The sequence below is a fragment of the Artemia sp. Qi Xiang Cuo genome, chromosome 15 (genome assembly GCF_049724085.1).
Source record: "Artemia sp. Qi Xiang Cuo chromosome 15, ASM4972408v1, whole genome shotgun sequence".
Taxonomy (NCBI): Eukaryota; Metazoa; Arthropoda; class Branchiopoda; order Anostraca; family Artemiidae; genus Artemia; species Artemia sp. Qi Xiang Cuo.
Genome location: NC_142808.1, coordinates 35,088,799 through 35,115,101, shown reverse-complemented (window position 1 = coordinate 35,115,101; position 26,303 = coordinate 35,088,799). Strand labels below are relative to the sequence as shown.

Sequence of the window (26,303 nt, the reverse complement as noted above, 5' to 3'; positions counted from 1 at the left end):
AGCTTTATAGACATTCAAATAGTATTATTATTTATAAAAAAAACAACGCAAATTTATATGCATAAAGATCATGGGTGAAATGAAAATGTTCAATAAATGGTTTTTAAGTTACAAAAACCAATTTATTTATATGTTCTTACTTTGATATTAAAATTTAGTTCGTTTTCAGTTTTTTTTCCTTTCCCCCCTTTTTTCTTTTATTTGTGTGTTGCGAGAAGACAATTGACGCTTACATAGACTCGCCAAATTTCGAAAAACGTATCTTAATGTTTTTCCTTACTAAATTGCGCGTTTGAAAAGGCTGAATTTTTTTTTGTTTTTGTCTATTTATTGGTCAATCTATATTCGTATAATTTTCCTTTCTTTTTATAGTTAATGCTCTTTCAGTACTAATTTTTTGTTTTAAACTTTCCTTTCTTTTATTTCTTGGCGTGCAAAAAATTGCTTCCATATTTCTAACATATGAATTTTAAGTTTTTTTTAGAGCTAACAATCACTTACTTAATCCTCATGCCGCAGTGGCACTGAGAGTGTGGTCAGTCTTCTCCATATGGGGTGGTGAGCAGCAAAGGCTCCTGCATCTGAGAGTGGAATGTCCACTTGGTCCAGGAATTTCCCGAAACTGTCATTCAACCGTAACTTGGATCTTCTTTTTGGATGTTTCCTGCCGCTGCTGATTGGTTCAAAGTCATAAAGAATCTAAGCCGGAGTTTCGGCAGGCAGCTGCAGAACATGAGTGAACCAGCGAAGTGTCCGCTGAGTAGCTACGCCATTTTAATAACCTGGATGTTCATAGAGTCTTTTTATTTAGTGCAGCATTCCCCTCAATATTCCCTAAGCCTTTACCATTTAGACCTAAGCAGACCTAAGCAAACCCACCAAGGAACAAAAATCCTCCCTTTCCTCCTAATATATCATTTTAATATAAACAATGGACATATTGTATAATATATAGTGATTACCCCGTGGACTGGGATGGGTCATTTTATTCGTGGAGGCATAGTTATTGAATCTTTCGAATATTGTGAAAAACTAGCTATATCAGACTTTTGTTAGGTGTTGTCAAGTGAGAATCTGAATTGGGTGAGCAGTGGAAAGGGTGCCATCTAATCACTTTGCAGCATCTTCCTCAACACGCTCTGAACTTTTATTTTAATACCTTACGGTTTTTAGACACACCCAGGATCACATTTCCCCCCTTTCCCAATAATTTATCATGTATGTAAACAATAGAAAAATTGCATAATTTACAACTCTTGCCCCAGGGGCTATGAAGGGCATGGTATCCTCAGAGGAATAGTTATCTGGCCCTTCACTATATTGAACAAAATGGTTATTTCAAACATTCAATCAATGCTTAGGGGAGGAAGATCTGAAAAGAGTGGGACAGGGGCTGGTTGCCCTCCGATAATTTCCCCACTTCCACCTCAATATGCGCTAAAGGCTCCAAATCAATACCCTAAGCCGTTACAAGTCATTAAATATACGTCCTTTGAACAATTATTATGCACATACTGTGTTTTCATTTTGCTCAATAATCCCCTCCCCAATTCTGTAAAATTTCCTCTTAATACCCTAAGCAGTTTTGGCGATCTGGGACCAAACCAGCCCTTCTTTCACAACCACAAATTCAATGTGCAAAGGATTGGAAACTTGCATTGCTTACAACCCTTTCTCTAGGAGCTCATGTCATCCTCGGAAGCACAGCTATTTCACTTTTAAATTTTAAACTGAAAAAAATGACTGTCTAAAAATTTTGATCGGATGTCTTTATTGAGGACAGCTAAAAAGGGTGTGTGGGGACTGGTTACCCTCCGAACTATCAACTACTACTACTAACAACTAACCGTATCTCCAAGCCACCAGAGGCCAACAGAGCCACGCATGCTCCTCCTCCACCCCAATCTATTCAAATCCTCCCTTTTTACACCCTCCCAGGAACAGTCATAGCAGGGAAAAATTGGAAGTTGAGTAATTTAAAATCTTCGGTGCTCTTTCATAAGCACAGTAGATACTTCTCACAGTTCTGTGATCGGTAGAGTAATGGGTCACTTCTTTTTTTGTTCGATCAATGCGTCGAATTTTAAATATGTTTTTTTTTTTTTTTTACTTTACTGATGACGGCTACGAGATTTAGCCATACAATTAGAATAATAACCTGTTGGAATTATTGAGTTCTTAGGAAAATATCAGTATTTCAGTGGAAAAACAAAGACCTAAATTAGACCCCGGCGCCACGCCGATGAGGGAAGATCGGCAGCGGTGGGGCCAATAACAGCGCGCCACGCCGCGCCGCTGGTAAGATGTCGGCGGCGCGCCACTGGTAAGATGTTGGCGGCGCGCCGCGATCAATGTTGACCGCAAACATTAATGTTTTCATCAGTCTTTCTCAAATCACAGCTTAAATTTACAGCAGATTCGAGCCTATTCATGAGTTCAAAAATTCACAAGTCGCTGGCTGTAAACTGGTCTGCTTCGTTATTCATCAAGAGAAGTAGAAATCTGGTAGAAACAAATTGGCTGTGTTGTTTCAGAACCCTTGCATAATAGTTGAATTATCTATTAGCTACGTATTCTTAACATAAATAATTATCAAAATTAGTATTTTTTTTATCGAGCATTACTGCATACAAAACTTTGAATATAACTTTGAACTTAGAAGCTTAATTTTTTCATAATGCTCTTTGTCTATATCTGTTCTATCACCTTTAAAACAATTGAAATGGGTGACTTTGATATTGATTGTTTTTTGTTTTTTTTTGCTCTTTTGGATTCCTAAAAAGCCTTCTTGTATTAAAAACTGGTTTTTAATAACAACTTAAACAAAAATACATTTTAAAGTTTTTTTTGGCTCCTTTATAGAATATACGTCATGCAGGCTAAGGCTGAACTGCTGCTTTTTTATTGCATTTGGCTGCTCTTTTGGATATTAATCATTTTTTCTCTTGGGGATTCATTCCAAATTATAAACTGATAAATACCTAATATCAGTCAATTATAAACTACACCTAAAAGGAGTAAATTTATCAAAATGAAAAATACATGATGACCACTTCACATGATAACACTTCAATTACAATGAAACAACAAAAACTTAATGGTTTATTCGGTATGAAAAAAAATGAAGTGCCAGCTATTTTCTTAGGTAAAAAATGAACAGCTCGTCCGTTTAAATGTAATTAAATGAAATAATATGCAGACTGAAGTAGCTCCAGGAAGATGTTGAGATTTTCTTCCTAGTTCGTCACTTTTAATCCAAGCAAAATGTTAGGACATCAGTTATTGAGCTTAAGCTTTGACTTCCAAATGCTCACAAGAATTACCAAATTTAAGAAAGTCGCAACAATAAGTCACCTGTGGTCAAAATACTCAAAGACTTCTCTGATCCCCACCCAGGCTCAAAGCTTCTGCATGGTCATTTCCATGGAAATCTCCAAAGAGTTTCTTTTTAAAATAACTTTCAAGCGTAGTTATGGGTATTTAGACTTTTTTGCTTTTCTTCAAAGCTTTGAAAAAAGTGTTATAATATTCTAAATGTTTCATTTGTTGTATTTGTGCATATTTTTGGCAATCATTTGTGGTTTGATCGAATTTTTTAAACCACTGTAGATACGTAAGAACGTTGCAACATCTAGTACCCTGAGGTCATAAGACTGTCAAAGACTCCTCCTTGAACCTCCCAAATTGAAAACTTTTATTATGACCTGGCCTTTTAATGTAACTTGGGCACTGGACCAAGGGCGCCATTGTCACTCGAGCGCAACGTTAGGTAGGGATGTCGATATCACTTTCGTCACACCAATTCGTTTTAGTGTGAATCTGCCTGGTACTTATGAATGAATGTTTTCAAAGTAAACCCGTTTTATCAATAAGAAAAAAACGGGTTGGACGCATATGTCCCTTTCCCTTTGGACGATAAAACCATGCAAGTGCTGTATCAAGTATAGCTCACGCAAATCTTGTTAATTTTTGTCAACTTTTCAGCTTTTTGGCATCCCTGCTTTCAATAAAAAAAAAAAATCAAGGTACTATCACTTAAATATAGTAACTCCCTATCCCCCCCTGGATACCCTCTTGATAGGATACCGCCTCTGCTTTAAATAAAAAAAAATAATTAAACTATTGGCACCCCTGCTTTAAAAAAATATCAAGGTATTATCATTTAAATATGATAGCTCACTACCCCTCCCCTCCACTGGATACCACCTTGATAGGATGCCGTCTCTGCTTTAAATTAGAAAAAAATTAACTGTTTTGGATCCCCGCTTTCAATAAAAAAAAAATTTCGAGATATTATCATTTAAATGTAATACCTCCCTACCCCCTTCCCTCTGGATACCACTTGTAAAGTATACCGTCTCAGCTTTCGTTAGAAAAATATTATACTTAATAATTAATAAGGTCATAACATGGTTCAAAAAAACACCGAAAATAACATTACACAGCTTAGTGTTCCTTGAAAAAAAAATTGAGGGTATGAGCAAAGGGGTACAAAGAGAACAAAAAAATATCGAAATTATTCGGGTATACCTCAAATTATTGGAAAACTGAGTCATAAATTCGCCGTAGCATTCAAGAAGATCCAAAGAATCTAATTAAAAGGAAGCACACACAAAAGCCAAATTAGGCCAGTAGCCTATGAGAAATCGCACAATAACCAAGACAATGAACAATTCCTAATGGGGGGCCCTGGGTCTATCAAAATATTTCAATGGTTTCCCAGGGAATTTGGTATTATTTTCTTCTGTCTCAACTTTAAATGAAAAAAATAATTATCAGGCAAATAATTTACAATTTATTTATGAATCATATTTTTGGGGTAACTTCCGGTTCGATCTTTAATTCCCTAACCTTGTACATAGCTTGTACAAGCTTAGTCTATAGCTAAATTTTGTCTCAATCGAAGGTTTTTTTTGGGGGGGGGGGGGAGTAAAAATGTTTCAGAAAGTAGATTGTATTTTCTATCAGGCGTTCAACAATTGAGTATTAAACATTAAAAAAATCTAAAAACAGCAAACAAAAAATATCTGCAAACTTACAATTCAGCTGTAGAAACAATCTATCGGCTGTCAATTTCAAAATCCAACTGAAGGCTGAAGCTGTATAGCAGTGAATCTGTTCTATAATTACATTCAACTTGAAAATAAAATTCTTTACTACGATATGATGTAAGAAATAGCGATTGGGAACCTGCATTCGAAATGATTTAAACTCATTTCATAAAGACGATACTTTTTTTTGTCAACATATGAAGAACTGTGTATATTTCAATATTTGCAATTGCATATTGCATCTGTCTGGTTTTTATGCAAAGTAACAAAAGAGACAAAAATTAATGAACAAGAGAGTAGTGAAGAATTATGTTATGCAAAGTAATATTTGGCAGGGAAAGTCACTGGTGATAAATCGCTAGGGGTGGCACCGTGATTGCTTGATTTTCGGGGATTTGGGTAACCAATTTTTTTCGGGGAAATACCCGAAAATTTAGGGATAGTGCAAGCCCGCTTGATTTCTAATTAGGAAGAACTAAATAATAAACCACACGAGAAAGGCAAAATCCAACTTCGCGGTTGATGCAATAAAGACTGGCCGCACAATTTATTTACCGTCGACCGACTGCCACCACCTTTGCCGGTGGCGTTACGACACTTCGGCGGAATTCGACCGGGCGTCTCGTCAGTGGCGATCGGTCGATCTGCAGGCGCGGCGCCGGTGTCTAACCTAAATAGAAACAAAAATTAGCCATTTAAAATAGGTTTCACAGAAATTCAAAGCTATTAGTGCAACTGACAGTGCAGCGTTATCTGGGTAGAAATTTTATTTATTCATTTTATTATTATTTTTTTTTTACAAGTTTCGATGGAGTTTGTGTAGATTATCAACTTCTACATTTTAAATAACGGCCCGAGTAATTTCTGCTAGAACCAAAAGTTTTTCAAAAGTATAAAAGATCTAAAGCTGAACATGCCAGCCATGACAAAACAAAGAAATCAATACATAGATGATAAACGGGTCTATGGCCAGTAAATGAAAACTATGCGAACAAAAAATCAAACGAATATTTCGCCCGTGTACAACAAGATGTGTTCAGCGTAGAGAAAAAAAAACTAAAAACTAAAACTCAAAAAATATAGCTAAATATATATATATATATATATATATATATATATATATATATATATATATATATATATATATATATATATATATATATATATATATATATATATATATATATATATATATATATATATATATATATATATATATATATATATATATATATATATATATATATATATATATATATATATATATATATATATATATATATATATATATATATATATATATATATATATATATATATATATATATATATACATAAAGAAAGAAAAACGAGCGAAAATAGGGTTTTTATAGGCCAAATGAAGATACTGAAAAAACAGAGCGAATATTTTGAGAGGACAAACGCCTCTCTTCTTCAGCACGAAACGAAACGATGTATCAATAAAAGCCAAATATTAAAAGAATTAAAACCAACTACCTAACAACCATAAAAGCGAGTTAATTGTCGATATTCGCGATTTGCACAAAATCCAGAAAAATATGAACTGCCATCAACGGATACTAGTGAACAACTGTCAAAGAGAAGGAACCAATTCATTCACTCGAAAAACAAAACGAACCAGCAATTAAATAAGTTGGAGAACTATGTAATTTGATTTCGGATTTTAATTAATACATTTCTTGCAGACACCCTTTGAGACCTAAGGGGTTGTTCACGTGTTTGAATAGATGACTGGGAAAGTGGTTCAAGGTTTATTTCAGGGATTACTAAAGTATCGGCTTCTCTTTTGAGAAAACCGATACAATATATTACATTGTATCGATACAATTTTTTGGATATTACCGATATTACCGATACAATTTTTTGGATATTTGGACGGATGAACCGATCATAAGGTGATTCATAAGCTCACGTTGACCTACCTATTCAAAGTTAAGGGTAGTTTTTTGTCTATTTGATAATACATTTCAATGGTTCAGTTCGAAAAGGATGCTGTTGTTCTAGCAAAATTCAGAAGTTATCCACCATGGCCCTGCCGAGTGTTGGACATAATTAAGGCCAAGAACAATAAAATATCTTACGTTGTATTTTGTTACGGAAGCCATGAAATCTTGATAACAACAGCCTCATAGCTTTCGAACTTTGTTAGCATTTCAAAGGAGGCTAAGAAGAAAAATGAATTAGGCGTTGCGAACGCTTTTGCGGAATTAGCTGATTTTCCTCATAAGCATCTTGAGATTACTGGTTCGAGTTTACCAAATACATCGGTGAATTCAGTAAACTCTGTTTTTATCGGACTTGGACACACTTAAATCCAGTATCTGGAATGATATTGAAAAAGAAGTTTGCAAAAAAGTTGTAATGTCAAATTGTGCGTATATGTTTAACTCTATCATTTCTCAGATTCACGACTCTATACTCGTTCAGTATTCGGCTAAGTTTGATGAGATTGAAAACAAACTACGGGCTCTTCAAAACGCAAACCTAGCCCTGGAAAATAGGGTTGAACAGCTTGAAGCACGTCTTGATAATATAGAGTAGGAAAAACGACTGAATCAGCTCGTATTTCATGGTGTTGACCACAGTGGGGGTCTTCCCATCTCTGAGTGTGTATTGAATGTGATTACAGATAAAATGCAAATTTCTGATTTTTCTTCGACCGCAATAGTTTCTGTATTTAAATTTCGAGCAAATTATACTGATTCGGACACCATTGTAAATGCAAAAAAGCGTCCTTTGCCTGTGTTGATTGCGTTCAAGTCCGCTGAAATTGCAAGAAAAGTGTTTGCATGTAAGTCAAAGCTTGCTCGGTCGGGAATTTTTGTCACCGAGTACCTAACATTAAAAAAGAAGCAGATTCTTGACTTGGCTAAGAGTAAGCTTGGAAACAGAAATGTTTGGTCGAATAACGGGACGATTTTTGAAAAAAACTCAATGGGAGAGATCCGTAAAATTCGAGCTATGGCTGAAGTGGTTCGTCTGCCGAATCTGACCATATAATTTTGTGTTGTGTAAATTGTGTTGTTGAATTACTTGTATGCTTGTTGTCCCTTTTTTATTTTATAGGCAAATTTTCCGTTCCTTTCGTCGTTTTTTTTTTTTTCCCCTTCTTCTTTCTGCCTATCAGTATTTTTTTTTGTCGTAAAGGTAATCACCCACTTCAATGAGTGCGAATATATATTATGACCCTTTGAATGAATTCGAAAAAAAACCGGTTTATTCTTGGAAGCCAAGCTCGTGACACACTTGCGGGGGATGATGAATGCATAGATAATTTTTCGTTGAATTGTCGCCCTAGTAATTATGTGAATCCAAATAATCTTTATGAGTATTCAAATCCTGCGATTGCAGAAAGAGCAATCGTTTTCTGGAATTGTCAAGGTCTAAGAACGGCATATTCTTCTTTATGGGAGATTTTAAGTTCGCTAGATAAGAAAACGTGCATTGTAGGCCTTTGTGAGACATTTGTTTCTAGCAAGTCACTGCCATGGGATTTTGCTTTCCCAGAATATATTTGCGAGCGAAGAGAACGGACAACCAAGGAGCGGGGCGGTCTAGGCCTTTTGATTAGTGAAGGTACCCAATATTGGGTTAGGGATGACCTTTCCCTGTGGCTTGAAGGTAGGATCGAAACACTTTTCATTGAAATAAAAAATGAAGGGGAAAGGAACTTTATTTTGGGATTAATTTACAAAAATCCGTCATGTGATATTAGTTTTTTTCTTGATGAATTTGAACCATTGTTAGATAAAATTAATAATGAAAATAAAAACAAATTTATGATGGGAGATTTTAATATAGATTTACTAAAAAGAGCGATTTGCTTAGATTTTGTTAATATGATGGTGTCACATGATAGTTTTCCTCTTGTGACTATTCCAACTCGGATTTCGCATCTCTCGGTATCTTTCATTGATAATTTTTTCGTTAATGGTGGATTGCTTGAAAGATCCCAAGCAGATGTGGTCGTGTCTGACGGCTCGGATCACCTTCTTTTAATAAGTAAAATAAAGCTAAATCAGTCAAAGAAAAATAAACGAAATGAAAGGACTTCGTTTTACCGTGAAATGGATAATAAAAACCTAAAGAGTTTCGCACATATGATAGATGAAACAAATTTCTCGCGTGTAATAAAGCAAAAGTGTCCAAATACTGCATATGACCTATTCAGTGAGATAGTGACGAATGTAATGAATGAAACATGTCCCTTGCGAAGAATAAACCCTAGTAGAAATTTTCCTAAGAAACCATGGATATCAAAAGCTATTCTAGTTTCAATAAAGCAGAAAAACAAACTTTATGTGAATTATTTAAAGGATCATTCAGATGATAGTCTTATAAAATTCAAAAGATTTCGGAATATTTTAAATTCAGTAAAACGGAATGCTCAGAAACTTTATTTCCAAAATGAATTTCATGAAAATCAAGGGGTTATGAAAAATACATGGAAAACAATAAATAAACTTTTGGGTAAATTTCAGAGTAAGGAGGAGGTGAGAGTCATGTAGACAACACGAGGTCGTCTTACTGATTCTCAAGACATATCTGAATTTCTGTGTGGTTATTTTGCAAATGAAGGAAACAGACTGTGCGATCAAGCGCGGGCTAAACTACACACATCTTCGAGTTTTGGATCTGTCGTTAAAAGACAGCCTGTAAGTCAGAATTCCTTTGAGTTTGCAAGGTATTCGGAACGGGAAGTGGCACGATTCTTGGGTACGATGAAGTCAAGCTCTAGCGGGATGGACGAGTTCTCCCTGAAACTCATAAAGGCCGCAAAAACGAGGGTGTTACCTGTATTGACGTACCTCATCAACCTTTCTTTAGATCTTGGAGTCTTCTCGGAAGCACTAAAGACTACAAGAGTTATTCCTCTTCATAAAGGAGGGACAAAAGATGACCCATTGAATCGAAGACCTATGTCTATTCTCCCATTTTTCTCTAAGTTATATTAGAAAGTGGTACATGCCCAGTTAAGTTATTATATTGAAAAGAATAAAATTCTAATGGAAAATCAATTTGGGTTCAGAAAAGGGCTATCTAAGGATATAGCAGTTCTGAAATTGGTTGATTGGATTAGTGATGCATTTGAAGCTGGTCTCATACCCGCAGCTGTGTTTGTGGATATAGAAAAAATGTTCGATACGGTGGACCACTCAGAGCTTATTCAAGCTCTTGACTCAATTGGGTTTAAGGGTTCAAGTCTAAAGTGGTTTTAATAATATATAAACAATAGCTATAAGATAGTTAAGAATGGGTAATTTTTATCTTAAAAAAAGAAATTAGAGTGTGGGGTCCCACAAGGGTCAATCTTGGGACCTCTACTTTTTATTATTTTCATTGATCGAGTGAAACATTACCTGCCAGAGGCTGGTGTTATCCTGTTTGCAGATGACACTTTACTCTTTCTGGAAGCGCCTTCACTTGATGTTTTGTATAATAAAATTCATAATGCAGTTTCTGAATTTCTAACTTTTTCTCAACAAAATATGTTAACCCCAAACTTTTCTAAAACCTTTTTCATGGTATTTTCTAGACTTTGTTCTAGTGCTGGAAATGACCATATCACGGTTCAAGAAAATGTGATAAAGAGAGTAGCAACAACGAAGTATTTGGGGTTTTTAGTTGATTAAAACCTGTCGTGGAAAAACTATTCAAGTACAATAGCTGAAAAATTAAACAAAGGCCTTGGGGTGATGCGAAGAATTAAAAACCTAGTCCCAAAAAAGATCCTTAAAATGATTTATTTTTCTTTATTTTACCCATATATTAGCTATTGATTCTCTATATGGGCAAGTAATTTTGTTACATGTTTCAAAAGAGTACAAAAACTTCAGAATAGAGCTGTAAAATTATTATCTGAATTTGATGATTCTGATGAGGTTCCTGCTTATGAGCATTTTAAAAAGAATAAGTTAATGGATGTATCCCAAATTCGAGATTACCAAGTCGCGATTTTCTCGTATAAATATTTGAATCAGCTGCTCACCCCTGCTTTTGAAAATATTTTTAATTTTAATAGAGACCTTCATGATCATAATACAAGAAAAGCTGATGACTTAACTCATGAGTTTAGGAGCACCACTCGGGCATCTTTTGTGATTCGCCATTATGGTCCCCATGTTTGGAATATATTGCCCGAGTGTGTGAAAAATGCGCCTAGTCTTCCGGCTTTCAAGTCACGGGCAAAGAAGTTTCTTTTATCTAGTGAGTGAATTTGGTGTTATGCCCACTCCAGGTTGTCATTCTATTTAAGGTATTTCCCCGATTTAGCTTGCTTTTTTTCTTTTTTCTTTTTTTTCTATCTACTTCTTGTCTTTTCCTCTTTCTCCCTTTTTTCCTTTATTCCTTCATCCGATAAGTTTCTTGTGTGTTGAGTAGCAAGGTATGAATGTTGTTTTAATTAGCTGAGAGTGATAACCTCGCTTGCCCTTTCAAGCTTATTGCCTTTCTTGGCAGGCGAAAGGCGAATAGTGTTTGTTTTCTTTTTTAATAAATGTATATCTCATCATTATATCTCATAACCAAAATATGAGTCGTTTATCCTTAAATCCCCAGAATCTCTGTATAAAGTTATAACTTAATGCTAGCATATATAAATTTAAAAAGCTTTTCTGTAATGCTGGACATCATTTTTGTCATGCGAAATAAAGCTAACTTGACGAAGCCCAATATTATTATCTGTTTTTTCAAAATTGTGCTCTGCAAGGGCAGAGTCAAAATTTTCTGTTTTTTTCCGCTTTTTAAGTGTATTATTAAATGAAATAGAGTGCTGAGTTAATCTATCCGTTAGTCGCTGATCAGTGTTCTTCCGATATACCAAAGACCACACGACAAGGAATTCTGTAGACACTGGAGTCTTCACCCATCGGGATAGGGCCTGTACCTTGATAAATTTGGGACCTGATAGTTTTCTGGGTCTATAATAAGTCTAAATGTTCTTTTTCCTTCGATTTTTTGAAATGTGGTCTGAAATCCTTTTAACATATGGTAGACCAAGATAAACTGAATTTTCCCTTTGATTTGTGTTTTCTATGTAATTATCTGATAATCTTTTAATGCGTTTTGCAATTACAGAATTTATTAGACTAATTGGATAACCATTTCCAAATAAAATATCTATAAGGTGGTTGAGCTCTAAATCCAAGAAACGTGTTGAACAAACTTTCAATGCTCTATCAACTAGAGAAGTGACAACTCCTCTTTTCACAGCAGGAGAATGATTTGAGGAATAACTTAAGTAACGGTCATTATATGTGGGTTTTCTATAGACACTAAACTCGAAACATGAATCATTTCGGTGCACCAGAACATCTAAGAAAGGAAGACGCCTCTCTATCTCTGATTACTGAGTAAATTTCAGTTTTGGATCCAAGGAGTTGAGCAAGTGAAGAAAAGAACCCAGAGACTCGTCACCATGCTCCCATAAATAAAAAATTTCATCTTTAAAACGAACCCAAAATTCAGGTTTACAAGAACTTTGCAAAATAGCCCTTTCTTCAAGGTCTTCCATGAAAATATCAGCCTGTATTGGAGAAAGGGGGCACCCATGGAGAGCCCATATTTCTGTCTATAAAAAATGCCTATATAATGGAAGTTAAAAGGAAGTTCTGCTACAAAGGGCTATAAGCTAAAGAAGTGTCTGTTTTAAAAGAGTAGATTTTTCTGATATAGACGGTTTAGAATTAAGTTTTTACTCCAAAAACAGTTCGGCCTTTTGAGGATCACAATTGGTATACATTGAATCTGCATCAAAACTGCCAATTCTTGTATTTGGTTTAACTGAAACTTGCTTTACCTTGGAAACTAAATCAGCGGACTTTTTAATAGGGGAATTCCAAGCTTGAATTAGTAGGCGATATATATCTGGTGAAGATTCACTTAATTCCCCTGGGGGAGACTTAAAAGAAAAAAAAATGGGTTGAAGTGAATTACCGGGCTTATGAATTTCAGAATCAACATAAAAGCAAGGGGACGTGCATCAGCGTGGGTAAAAAAAAAGTCGATTGCAAATAGAAAGAAAAAAAGTCGATTGCAAATATTATATTGAGGTTTCAACAACTAGTTCTGTGAATTAAGTTGTCAATTTCATTTCCGTGGAGACGAATTAGAATTTCTGTATCATTTAAAAGAGACGAAAGAGACTTTTACTTCGCAGAATTTCCACTTATTTTAATTCTTATTGCAGCTGAAGGAGAACTAAGTGATGTAATAAAGGAAGTGGAGGTGTTTATTTTTCCCAAACTTTCGTGTCTCCAAGCGTATTCTCGGTTTAAAAACGTGCTAATCACCAGCAACACTATTTGTGCTGGTCACCCATTTGGAGGAAAAGACGCATGCAGGGTGAGTTGAAATTGAAGTAAAGTAATAAGAAACAAAAGTATTATATCTTCAGCTAAAAGTTAATTAGAAGAAATCAGTGGATTTACTTCCCAAAACATTTTAAAATATTAACAAATCATTGGTCCAATTCCATAGTATGACCTGGAACTTTTAATTGTCAAAGAAAGCTGAAAGCACGGTCGCTTAAGTATCCTCCTTACTGCTAGGTACAAGACAAGAAAATATAAAGACAATGTGATTCACAATACCTATGAAATTTTTTTCAATAATGTTGATTAGTATTTTCTTGAACAAATTGGCTGTAGTTTAGATCTGTTTATGCGGAAAGACCTTACAACCAACGAAGGAGCTTCTTAGTAATTAATCTAAAAACACAAAGTTTTTCTAGGGGAAGTAAAGAGCGAAGTTGAAACTTAAAACTAACGGAGAAAAAGTATTGCTTCCCAACCTGTCTAATATATATATCAATCAAACTAGTACAAATAAACCAACTAATTATGTTCGCCTGTGTTTCTAGGATTATAAAAAAAAATCAAGTATTAAAAATAGGAATAATTATTTGGGAGTGAGTCAAAAATTAGTATGTAGCCTGACAACATTAAACTAATCTTTAAAGCTTTTCATAGTCTTACACCAGTTGTGGCATCAGTAACTTTCAATGTACAATTAAAATTACCTCAAGAACATAAGCGTAAAATTAAATAATTTTTTAATAACCGCGAAGTAATTGATCAGCATACAGAAATATTGGATTGATTTATCAGGTAGCATTTTGGTATAATATTCAATTGTGCTATATGCTATACTATCAGTAAGGATTAATAAACAATCTTGAAATGTAATAAATATGCTTTAGTAGTATTTGAAATGAACATCAAATAAGACGTAATATGAACTCTGAAAACGTGGTTATTTGTCTCTGTACAACAGTGGATTTCAAGCTATGATACAAAGTCTAAAGCTTAATACTAAGGCTATCCTAATGCTATAGTCCTAATTCTAATGCTATCAAGATGGCTTTACTTCGAGCTTGTCTACAAACTAATCGTAACATGTCCTTTTTAAAACCAAAACGGCAGCCAGGCACTGAAATGAGCAACCGTGCAGAAGTGATACCAAACTAAACGAGAAACAAAAAAAATAAAGCAACAATCCTAAAATGAATGGTTATAAATCTTAAAGGGATTGATCCTAAGAGGGATTGATAATATTTTTATTCTCTAAAAAGTCTCCTTAATTCGTTTGCTTTTACTGTACCAAAATTCCTATATTATTTTGTTTTCAGTAAAGCGCTAGTTTTCTATAATCCTAGAAACACAGAGAAACATAATTGTTTGGTTTAACTGTACTAGTTTGATTGATATATATTAGATAGGCTCTGAAGCTACAATTTTGGTCTGTTTTAAGTTTCAACTTTGCTCTTTACTTCCCCTGAATAAACTTCGTTTTTTTAGATTAATCTTCGCTCTTTTTTATTCAAATTTAATGTAGAAACAACGCTTCCATGATCTTTTTTATTTTATACGGAATAATTTCTGTTCTTTTTAAGTTTTATTGTCATTCCTTAGCTTCAGTTGAAAATTTATGGAGCTGTTTAAGGACGCGTTTAAAATATTATATATATCCCTAATCACTTTTTATAGATTTGACTTGATAGCACAATCCCGTAAAGTGCACTTTCCGTTTTTCCACCCATCTTTTTTCAAATAAAAAAAGTGCCTTTTTCAATGGAACAACTGAAAAAAGGTGTTTTTCAAATCCTAGGCAGCAGCAAAAATTAAGGGGGCAAGGACGTCCCTTCCCCTCAATTATCGCCTTTAGAACTAGCACACAGGCTTCATTGCAGAGTGAAATTTGAAGGTTTAATTCAAAACTGTTGATCATTCAAGCTTAATTTATGGTAGATTTTAGCTGAAAAGTTTTTAGTTTTAGTTAATTTGTTTTCGCAATAATCTTTACTTTTAAGATGAGTAGGCGACTTATAAAACTTACTAAGAGGTTCTGGAAGGGGAGTATATATGAGAGGTTCTTATGAACCTCCAGTTAAGGGCTTTGGACCATAATTGTTTCAATGGTACGGTTTTATGCTTCCAAACTCATCCTTTTAAGAAGTTGCACCAAAAGTGCCACTTTTAGTACTATTTGGCACCTATGGATGGTAAAATTGATAAAAACCACGTAGATATGAGTAATAGCTTTAAAATTAGTCTTCCCGGCATATGCTTTGAAAAATTAGTACATCATATTTGCTGAAATAGTGTATTATCTAAAAAGTAATGATAAGATGGGACAAACCAGCACTGTATTAAGAGAACCACGCCTCTAATAATCTAATTCAATGTGTTGGTATTTGTAGGACTTTAATTGCGTAGCTTATTAAGGCGGCCTGGAGGAGAAACCTGCGGGAGGTGTTCTTGCAAACCTCGAGTTAAGGGTTTTGGATCATAATTATTACAATTATACCGTTTTATACTTTCAAGATTTTCCACTTAAGAAGTGGCACCAAAAGTGTTACTTTCAGTGCTATATCTCACTTACGAATTGTAGAATTGATAAAAGAATGTGGAAATAAGTAAAAGTTTTCAAATAAGCCATTAAACATCACTCTAAGAAGTTCTGGTGGCCACTAGCCCCAGCTTTTCCACATAAGACATAGCACAAAAAGTGCCGTTTTTAGTATCATTTGAAACTTGCAGATGGTGGAATTTATAGGAAAAACGTATATATGAGCAATATTTTTTTTACATGAGCTATCAAAAATCTATCTACGATGTTCTGGTTGTCCACTAGCACCAACCCTTGGGAAATGGCATAAAGTAACCGTTTTCGTGCCATATGGCAGCTGTGGATGGTAGAATTTATATAAACCACGTACATATGAGAAATAGCTTTTGAATGAGCTCTTAAGGATCTCTGTATGATGTTCGAGTAACCCGCTAGGCCTGGAAAAAAAGAAAAAAAAGTTATAAAGTTTTTTAACTTTTAATGACTTTGGGCTGTGGTTCACTTTTTACTAGGTTGCAGCTATTACTTCAACCATGACAAATAGGTTGCAGCTAATACTTCAACCATGACAAATAGGTTGCAGCTAATACTTCAACCATGACTTGACTTGACTTGACTTGACTTTTATTTTCAACTAATAATACATCATACTTAACTGGCACTTACAACACATTTTTTGACAAATAGGTTGCAGCTAATACTTCAACCATGACAAATAGGTTGCAGCTAATACTTCAACCATGACAAATAGGTTGCAGCTAATACTTCAACCATGACAAATAGGTTGCAGCTAATACTTCAACCATGACAAATAGTTCATTACAAATTATCGCAAAAAACTAGTTCATATTGAAATCTATGAAATCTAATAAATGGTAAAATTTGTAAAAACACCTATTAAATATAAGCTATAGCTTATAATTGAGCCATTAAACATCTATCTCTATGGTGTGGTAGCCTGCTAATGTTTCAGTAGCTTACTGTTGAGCAAACGATTAATGGAACTTACTAAGGGGGATGGGAGGGGGAGGGTGTAGGAAGGGTTCTTATAAACCCCCAGTTAAGGGTTCTGGAACATATTACAATAGTAACTGTGTTGTACTTTAGAGCTTTCCCACTTATGAATTGGTACCAAAAGCATTGTTTTCAGTGCTATCTCGCACTACTCAAGGTAGAACTAAAAAAAAAAAAGTACGTTGATACGAACAATAGCTTTAAATGAGCCATTAAACATAACTCTTATAAGTTCTGCTAGCCCAATAGTCTCGGCTTTTCCACTTGAGACATGGCAAAAAAGGTGCCGTTTTGAGTGCCATTTGGAAATTGTAGATGGTGGAATTTATAAAAAGAACGTAGATATGAGCAATATCTTTTATATGAGCTATGAAAAATTTGTCTACGATGTTTTGGAAGTCTGCTAGCGCCACCACTGGAGAAATAGCAGAGTGTAGAGCAGTGTTACCGATACAAAAAAGTGATTTTTCTTGTTGTTTAAGGTGGAAACTGTAATTTTCCTGTACAAGGTGTTCGACAGTTCTGATTCCAATGTTACGCTCTTCATTTTGATCTGATACCATTTGGGATAGGTTTCAGGGACCATTTTAACACCTTTTTGTATGGGTTCCATTTTGTTTCGAAATAACCATAAATTTCTTTTTGCAATAAACTTTTACTTTTAAGACAAACCGAAATAAAAGTCAATAATAATAATAACAATAACTTATTTATAACCCACAACCCAAACATTGTGAAAAATAGTGAAGTAGAGAGAAAAAGGAAAGAAAAATAAACAAACACAACACTTAAAGTAATATAAACAAATGAAAAAAAAATTCAGCGAAGCAAACGAATGAGACCATGGTGAGGGGACAAATTCCATAGGCATTTGCAGACAGTTTTATATCCAAATCACGAAGTTTTTCACTTATATCAGGTGTGTTATACTTTTTGTTAAATACGGCGATTACTAAATGATAACGAAAGATACAACAAAAATTTCCTATACTGATAATAGCATTTCCTTAATTTAGATAGGTCATTCTTCCAAAGCAAAATGTAAATACCTGAAAGGTACAAAATAGCATGGTCACAAAAAAACAGAATACAGGGACACTAAAGCTTTGCGATTCTATTTCTACCGATTTTCAAAAATCTTGGAATGCCCACATCTAATCTTGGTAAATGCGTCCCTAACAGCTGACTGACAAAAACAAAACATATTATTACACAGAGCAATACCAAGCCAACGTAGGCTATCACCTGAACGTATAGAAGAATAATTACAATTCAGAGGAGAATTCGTAGCATTACCGTTGAAACAAAGATGCTCGCACTTTTCAAAATTTAAATTAAGTTCAATATCTAAAAAACCTTTTCTCACATTATCCACCATTTTAGACAAAGAAAATTTGCTCCTACTAAATAGTAGGATGTCATCCGCGTAAGCAATATAGAATATATCAGAAAAACCAAGAAAGCAAGCATCACGTATCTTAGAGAGCACTCTAGCAATACAAAGCTTAAAAGCACAAGGGGATAAGACGCCTCCTTGGCGTACTTCGTATCAAACACGGACATTTTCTTGGACATTAACCCCATTCATGGACATTAACCCTGTTACCATTCGTTAATCAGTCTCAGGTGGCAATTTTTTCACTGGGGAGTTTTTTTCAAAACGCTTTTTTTAACTTTTAGTTACTATGGGCTGTGGTCCGCTCTTTACTAGGTTGCAGCTACCCCTGCAACCATAATACCAAACAGTCGAGAAGTTTGCCGAATATACGATCTGAGCAAACCAATTTCATAGCCACAAGGATAAATGACGGATGACAGAATGCATTGGACTTGTATAATTTAGGCCATATATTTGCACATTAGGGGGGAGGAGTAAGTTTACGTAGAATTAGGTTTTTAACCCCTTTCTGAGATTTATTTACCCCCCCCTTAATGTACAAATATTTAGCCCAAATTATATCATTATATAAACTAAAGTATTATATTTTCATCATGTTAAGGCATCTTTCATTATGATTAACCTAACATCACTTCTTGAGTGTGTTTGCTATAACACATAAGTACCAGTAATTTTTCTTTCAAGAGGGCATGGACTAATGCTACCCATTTTCTGTGTTTTTTAATTTTTTTTTTGAGTTAATCACTGATGGTGGAATTAATAGGAAGGACTTAGAAAGGGGTGTAATTTGATATGGGGCAGGGGAGGCAACTGCCCCATCCAGGCCCAGGTTTGCCCTCCCCCCCCAGAAGTCATTTTTCCCCAGCTGAAATTAAGTTTCTGCAAATAAATCTTGTCAAAACTAACATAGGCTTTAATCATTCAAGAATCCAGAGAAACAGGTCAGCTTTCTTTAGTATATCTTTGCCTCTATGTGAATATAGAGGACATTTTTCATTTTCACTTGATTTGGGAAAACTGGATCCAACTTTGTCCCCCCCCTCAGGATTTTGATAAAATTATGCTACTGGACGTAGATATGAGCAATATCTTTTATATGAGCTATTAAAAGTCTGTCTAGATAGATGCGTTACTAATGCACCCAACAACAATAAGCTAAAAATACAACAAAGAGAAAAATCTCAATGAAAAAAACAACAACAAACGGGACTACGGCCAGTGGAGAGAAAAGAAAAGACAAATACCAAACAACGCGGATATTTCACCTGTATCACAAACAAGGGAAGGCGTCTTCAGCACGAAATAAAGAACAAGATAAAAAAAAACAAGTTAAAACTAAAAAACCAATAAAACCACAACCAAAAAAAAAAAAAAAAAAAATTATGGAATTTGCGCAAAATTATCCGCATATGGAAAAGATGCTGTTATGGAGTTAATTTAGTGAGAACACCATGGCAACTGAGGCAGAATAATAAAAAAAAATGGAAATTACTTTAACTGTTCTGTTACGAAATAGTCCTTTTATTGGCTATTATTGAAGCAACCCGTTTTGGTCTAGCAGGTAAAATAGTCCCCTGGTGATTATTTAAAATCTTAATTCCCTTATTGACTGTTGATTCACTCTTTAGAAGATTATCATAAATTGGGTCAATATTTAAACTACCTGTGTCCCTATTTATCAAAAGGTTAGCAAACATTTATTTTTTTTAATTTCAATGGCTTCTCTCGCCCATTGTGTATACCCCTTATCCTTCGAAATAGCTAAGGCCTCATCAAATTTTACAAAGTGATCTGGTAGAAACCAAATATGTTATGCTAAAGCTGGAACAAAAGTTCCTGGAGGCTTGCTTAATAGTAGGGTTTTTTCTATTGAATTTCGGTGTTCAATAAACCTTTCAACAAATTGTTGGTGAGTCCTATCAATATAGAACTTCCCACAAGAACACGGAATTTTATACACCCCACTTACTAAATTTCCCCGAGTTAAATCCTTACCAGAACTAAAGAAACAACCCATTGGCCTCAACGATTGGAAGCATGTATCAATACCAAATTCACGAAAAATCCGTGAAAGTTTCTCACCCAAACCAGGTACATATGGCAATGAAATGAAACTTTTTTATACATTTAAATCTAAAGACTGAGAAACCCCAATAACCCTAATATCATGTTTAACACGTCTATTTTCAATTATTTTGTCAATAAACTAATTGGGTAATTGTTACAAAACAAAATATCCATCAAGTACAACAATTTCGAATCCAGAAATTCCTGATAACCAATTCTGAAGGCTCTATACACTAGTGAAATTAAAACCCCCCGTTTCACCGACATAAGGTGGCAAGAATGAAAATTCAAATACCTATCATTGTGCGTAGGCTTTCTATAAATCGAGAAAGGTAAATGGACATCCCTTTTAATAAATAAAACATCCAGAAAGGGTAATTTATTATTTTCCTCAAACTCAACTGTAAATTTGTTATTGTTATCAAAAGTATTTAAATGCTTACAAAATAGGTCTAAGAAGCCTAAACCATGTTTCCAAACGCAAACCACATCATCCATGAACCTACCCCAGAAACAAGGGGAGATTCTAAAACTGTGTATAGCAGAGGTTCCAACAGCATCTATGAAAACATTTGCCAACAAAGGAGAGAGAGAAGCCCCCAGAGGTAACCCAAAAACTTGTCCATAAAACTCCCATCTAAAACCCAAATAAAAAGAAAATTCATTTACTAGGATAATTAGTTTCATAATAACTTCAATATCCAAATTGACTAAAGTCACATCTTGCATTAAATCAAAATGTTTTTCTAATTTGCTTTTTAAAATGTCTTCGCACCGTTTTAAATCACAATTTGAATACATAGAAACAACATCGAAACTACAAAGAATTGAACTATCCTCCAACGTGAATTTTTTCAATTTATTAGTAAGATCAGTCGAATTTTTTAAATATGATCTTTGTGTTCCCAAAAGTGGACGTAATGCTACCGACAACCATTTTCCTAATTTCAAAACAGGTGACGGAAAAGTTGACACAATGGGACGGAGGGGGGCTCCAGTCTTATGAATCTTAGGTAGACAATAAATCTTGGGTGCCGAACAACCCCTAGGATAATATTTTTTATAAAACTGTGGGGTAATGTGAAAGTTATTTTTCAATGACTCCAATTCCTTTCTTTTTGATTTTACATATTTATCTGTAGGATCAAAATCAATACGCTCACACCGATACGCCTAATATAAATACGCCCAATACCGATACAATGTGCAGCCTATTTTTCAGGGACTATGGAGGGTCGTATCATCACCAAAACTACAGATATTTGACCTTTGAACCATGTTGAACAAAATGGCTATCTCAAAATTGTGATTTGATGACTTTGGGGTGAGGGAACCTTCTGGAAGGGAGGGTTGTTATTTGCCCTCTAATCTTTATGGTCAATTAAAAAGGACACCAGCAAATTTAATTTCCGTTCGAATGAACCATTATACATTTCTCTATGATGTTCTGGTCAACCCCTAGCCCTGCTAGAAAAAAATAAAAAAAGAAGAAAAAACGGGAAACACATCAGTGCTACGACAAGGAAACAGTCATTTACTTTGTTGTTCAAGGAGGGGGACTCTAATTTTTCTGTATAAGGTTTTCGTCCATGGTGATTTTTTTTTCGAAATCATCATAAATATTTTCTCGTAATAAACTTTTACTTTTAAGACGAACCAAAATAATAGTTACCATTCCCCAATCAGTGCCAGATGGCAATTTGTTTCACTAGGTAGTTTTTTTCCTAAACATGATTTTTGACTTTTGATTCTGACCGCGTTAAAGAGTTTATAGTAAATTCTCCCAACGGACTAATGAGACTTACTAAGGGGGTGGGAGGGGGAGTATACGGGAAGTGTCCCTTTCAAATCTCCAAGTAAGGGGTTTGGACCATAACTATTACATGGTACCGTTTTATACTTCGAAACTTTTAAACTTAAGAAGTGGCACAAAAGGTGCCGTTTTTTGTGCTATTGGGAACTTTTGAATGAAAAAACTGATTAAAAGCATGAAGATATAAGCAATAAATTTCAAATCAGCCGTTAAACATATCTCTAAGAAGATCTGGCAGCCCACTAGCCTTTAGCTTTTCCACATTAGATACGGCATCAATAGTGCCATTTTTGTGCCATTTAGCAGTTGCAGGTGGTGGAATTTATAAATAAAACGTAGATACGAGAAATAGCTTAAATGTGAGCTATTAAACATCTGTCCACGATGTTTTTGTAACCAGCTAGCCCCACCCCTTGAGAAATGGCCCAGAATGTACCATTTTTGTGCAATATAGTACTTGTAGATGATGGAATTTATAAAAAGCATGTAGATGTAAGAAACTTCGAATAAGCCATTAACCATTTCTCTCTAATGTTCTGGTAAACCGCTAGCCCTGAAAAAAAAAAAAAAAATAGAGACAGATCAGTGCTACCCATATAAAAAGTGATTTTTCTTGTTTTTCAAGGTTGGGGACTGTAATTTCCCTGAATAAGGTTTTTGACTATGCTGATTCCAATGATACACTTTCAATTTCGATCTGACGTCATTTTTTACGGGTTTCAGCCTTTTTTTCGAAACTACCATAAATTTCTTTTCCCAATAAACTTTTATTTTTAATACGAACCGAAATGATAGTTAACATTCCTGAATCAGTGTAAGATAGCAATTTTGTTTTCACTAGGCAGATTTTTTTCTAAACGTGGTTTTTAATTTTTGGTTACTATAGGCCATTGTTCGCTCTTTACTGGGTTGCATCTGCCGCTGCAACCATGATAACAGCTGAAAAAGAGCAGGAAAGAAAACTCAGGAAACTGCTATGAAAATTGTCAAACCTGATGAAATCTATTAGATAATTTCTTTTAACCGAAAAAATTGTTTTCAGAATGTTGTTATGGGTTTAGTAAACGCTTATCTATGGTATCTTGTCCCAGTCTGAAAGTTGTTTTTTCATCACTATAGGCTTTTATCTGAGTCCTGCTTCACAGCATTTTCAGGTGACAAGGTTTTAAAAAAAAAGCTTTTTCTTTGAAAATTCTTAAGGAAAAAAGAGAAAGCAACTTACCCACTGAAAAAAATGAGGATATGCTTTGATTTACGTGTAGTCACATGTAGTATTTAAGGTGATAGTGTCCTTGGGTGGCCAAGAGGTGGGACAACGAAACCTCACTTGGATAAAATTCAATGATGTAACTTCTTTTTTTTCTGCAGAGTAATCTCTGCTTACAAAAAAGTATTCAGTCTTTGAGATAGACCTTAACAGCTGATAAATATCAAAAGGCTCTCATGAAACATCCAAGTTATGTAGCAAAATAAAGATAGAACTTTAAAATGGCACCAATGACCAAAATATATTTCAAAGGTCTCTAAATCCAAATAAAACTTACACAACATTAATGAATAACCCCCTAAAATTATTATTCTTTGTTTTATATTAATGACGTGTTTATTCTGATGTAAACACTGTTCAGATTTCTAGGAAGCGTAAATGTTGCTTAGAAAGGATCTATCCGTTGTAAATAACAGAAACCATATATTAACTGCTTATAACAAAAAAAAAGTAATGTTTTTTTTTTAAGATCAGTAGGTCATGTATATGTGTGCATTTTTTTTTGTGTACTATTTCGAATTCTCAAAGTAATATTAGTAAAATTAACCAACGAGAAACATTATTGTTCTGTTGTCCACCCAACCCTTAAAAAACAGAGTATTGGCAGCATTATTGCCATTTTTATTACCTTTAATTCGTAATATCATTAATTCATTACCTTTAATTCATAATATCATTCTAGGGTGACTCTGGTGGCCCTTTGCTCTACCAAGTCAGTGGTAGATTCTTCGTCATTGGTATTGTGTCAACTGGTCATTTATGCGGCAGCGCTAGCTTCCCTGGCGTTTACACGTATGTTCCCAACTATTCTGAATGGATTATGTCTAGCATTGAGGAATGAATGCATTTTTTTTCATAGTATTCTCAGATTATTTTTGTACTCAAATAAAAACTATTTTTGAATGAGTAAATGACTTTTCTTACTTGTAGCAAGAAGTTAAAGATCTTTTTGATCTCTCTCTTTCTATCTATCTATTCAATTATCTTTCTGTTTCTATCTCCCTCAAAGTTTTAACCTGGTCCAAAGACGTAGTTTGTCATTAATCTAGAAGGAAAAAAACACAATGCCTTTTGATTTATCTCGTTACTTGACAGTGAGTCAAGTCCAATGAGGGCTTATAGTAAGCTACATAAACTTTTGGGTGGATCACAGACAAGCAATTTCTAGTCCTTCCAAGTACACTTTAATTTCCTTTGTGCCCCCCTCCCAAACTACCTTTCAACTCCCTCGCACAAGCCATTCCCGAGACATTCCAGGTATGCTACTTTGGTACCCTGGATACACATATCATCTTTTGATTTACCTATCTTTACTCCGAAGGAATAATTCGAGATTTGCTTGATCTCTCCAACACTCTTCTAAAGTTTCAATTTGGTCTTCCAAGCCATTCCATAGATATTGCAGAAAATACATTCCGAATACTTGGACGCAAATAAAGTCTTAATTTAATTAAATTTGCTTGTCTATCCCGATACAGATTCCTGTTAAGTTCTGGGAAATCATGGCCTAGCAAAGAATCCCTAAGATTCCAAGGTGATTGGAAAATAAAGACCAAACCTGGCCGCCCTTTACTAAAACGTATCTGTGAAAACTGGATAATTTGCACAGACCGTTCCACCTGGGTGGGATGGGGTCATGTCGACTTCAGAGGCACACTCTTTAGACCTTTTGGCTATCCCAGGGTAAAAAAAGAGTGAATACCCAAAAATCTTAATCTGATGCCGTGAAAGGGTAGAGTACGTCGCCTTCATATTTGAAAAAGTTAACTAGAACTTTCAATTTTTAATTAGAGGCGAATGGCGCTCTGTTAAATCAACGCTGGTGTATTGCCTCTGATGAGAATGCTTTCTATCTGAAGGATCGCAGAATCAAACCCAACGCTATTTTAAACAAAGCTCTCAATTAACACTAAAGGGCAAGGCACACGCAGCTGATTTCGGGAACCGATTTCAGCAAGGGTGTATTCCACGTCGAATGATTATAATTAATGATGCTAAGAGGCGGGGATTAGTGACATTTTTCGTTGATTAATCATCATTAATTACGATTAATTTACGATTAATTTACGATAATCATTAAATGCGATCAATTACATGCCTAAAGCTCTATAGCTCTACTAAATTCCTTGTCTAGAACGCAATTAATGATGATTAATCACCGAAAAACCGTCACTAAGCCCCACCTCTTCGAATCATTAATTTGAATTAATAGACGTGGAATACACCCTTGCTAAAATCGGTTCCCGAAATCAGCTACGTTTGCCTAGCCCTTAAGCTCCCAAGAGCCCTTTGAGGTAATCCCTTTTTTTTCCTGCAAATATATATATATATATATATATATATATATATATATATATATATATATATATATATATATATATATATATATATATATATATATATATATATATATAAAAGCAACAATCCTAAAATGAATTGTTGTTTTGTCTTTAAGGGATTGACCCTAAAAGGGATTGATAATATTTTTCTTCTGTAAAAAGTGTCCTTAATTGGTTTGCTTTTACTGTGCCAAAACTCCTATATTATTTTGTGTTTTCAGTAAAGCGCTAGTTTTCATAATCATAAAAACGTAGGGAAAAATAATTAATTGGTTTGTTTGTACTAGTTTTATTTATATATATTCGATAGGCTGTGAAGTAATAATTTTTGTCTATTTTAAGTTTCAACTTCGCTCTTTACTTCCCTCAAAAAGCTTTGTTTTTTCAAATTAATCTTTGTTGGTTTTTTATTAAAATTTAATGTAGAAACAACGCTGCCATGATCTTTTTTATTTGTATAGAATAATGTATGTTCGTTTTAAGTT

At 34.5% G+C, this 26,303-nt stretch overlaps 1 protein-coding gene across 1 annotated transcript in view; it reads left to right on the top strand.

Moving 5' to 3' along the window:
- LOC148943605 (venom protease-like) overlaps positions 1 to 24,336 on the top strand; it is a 35,939-nt gene extending 11,603 nt beyond the window's left edge. The window contains exons 5-6 of the mRNA XM_089101886.1: positions 13,260 to 13,414; positions 24,162 to 24,336. Of these exons, the coding sequence (XP_088958012.1) occupies positions 13,260 to 13,414; positions 24,162 to 24,320 (314 nt within the window). The 3' untranslated portion in view covers positions 24,321 to 24,336. The remainder of the gene's footprint in view (positions 1 to 13,259; positions 13,415 to 24,161) is intronic.
- The last annotated feature ends 1,967 nt before the right edge of the window (positions 24,337 to 26,303 follow it).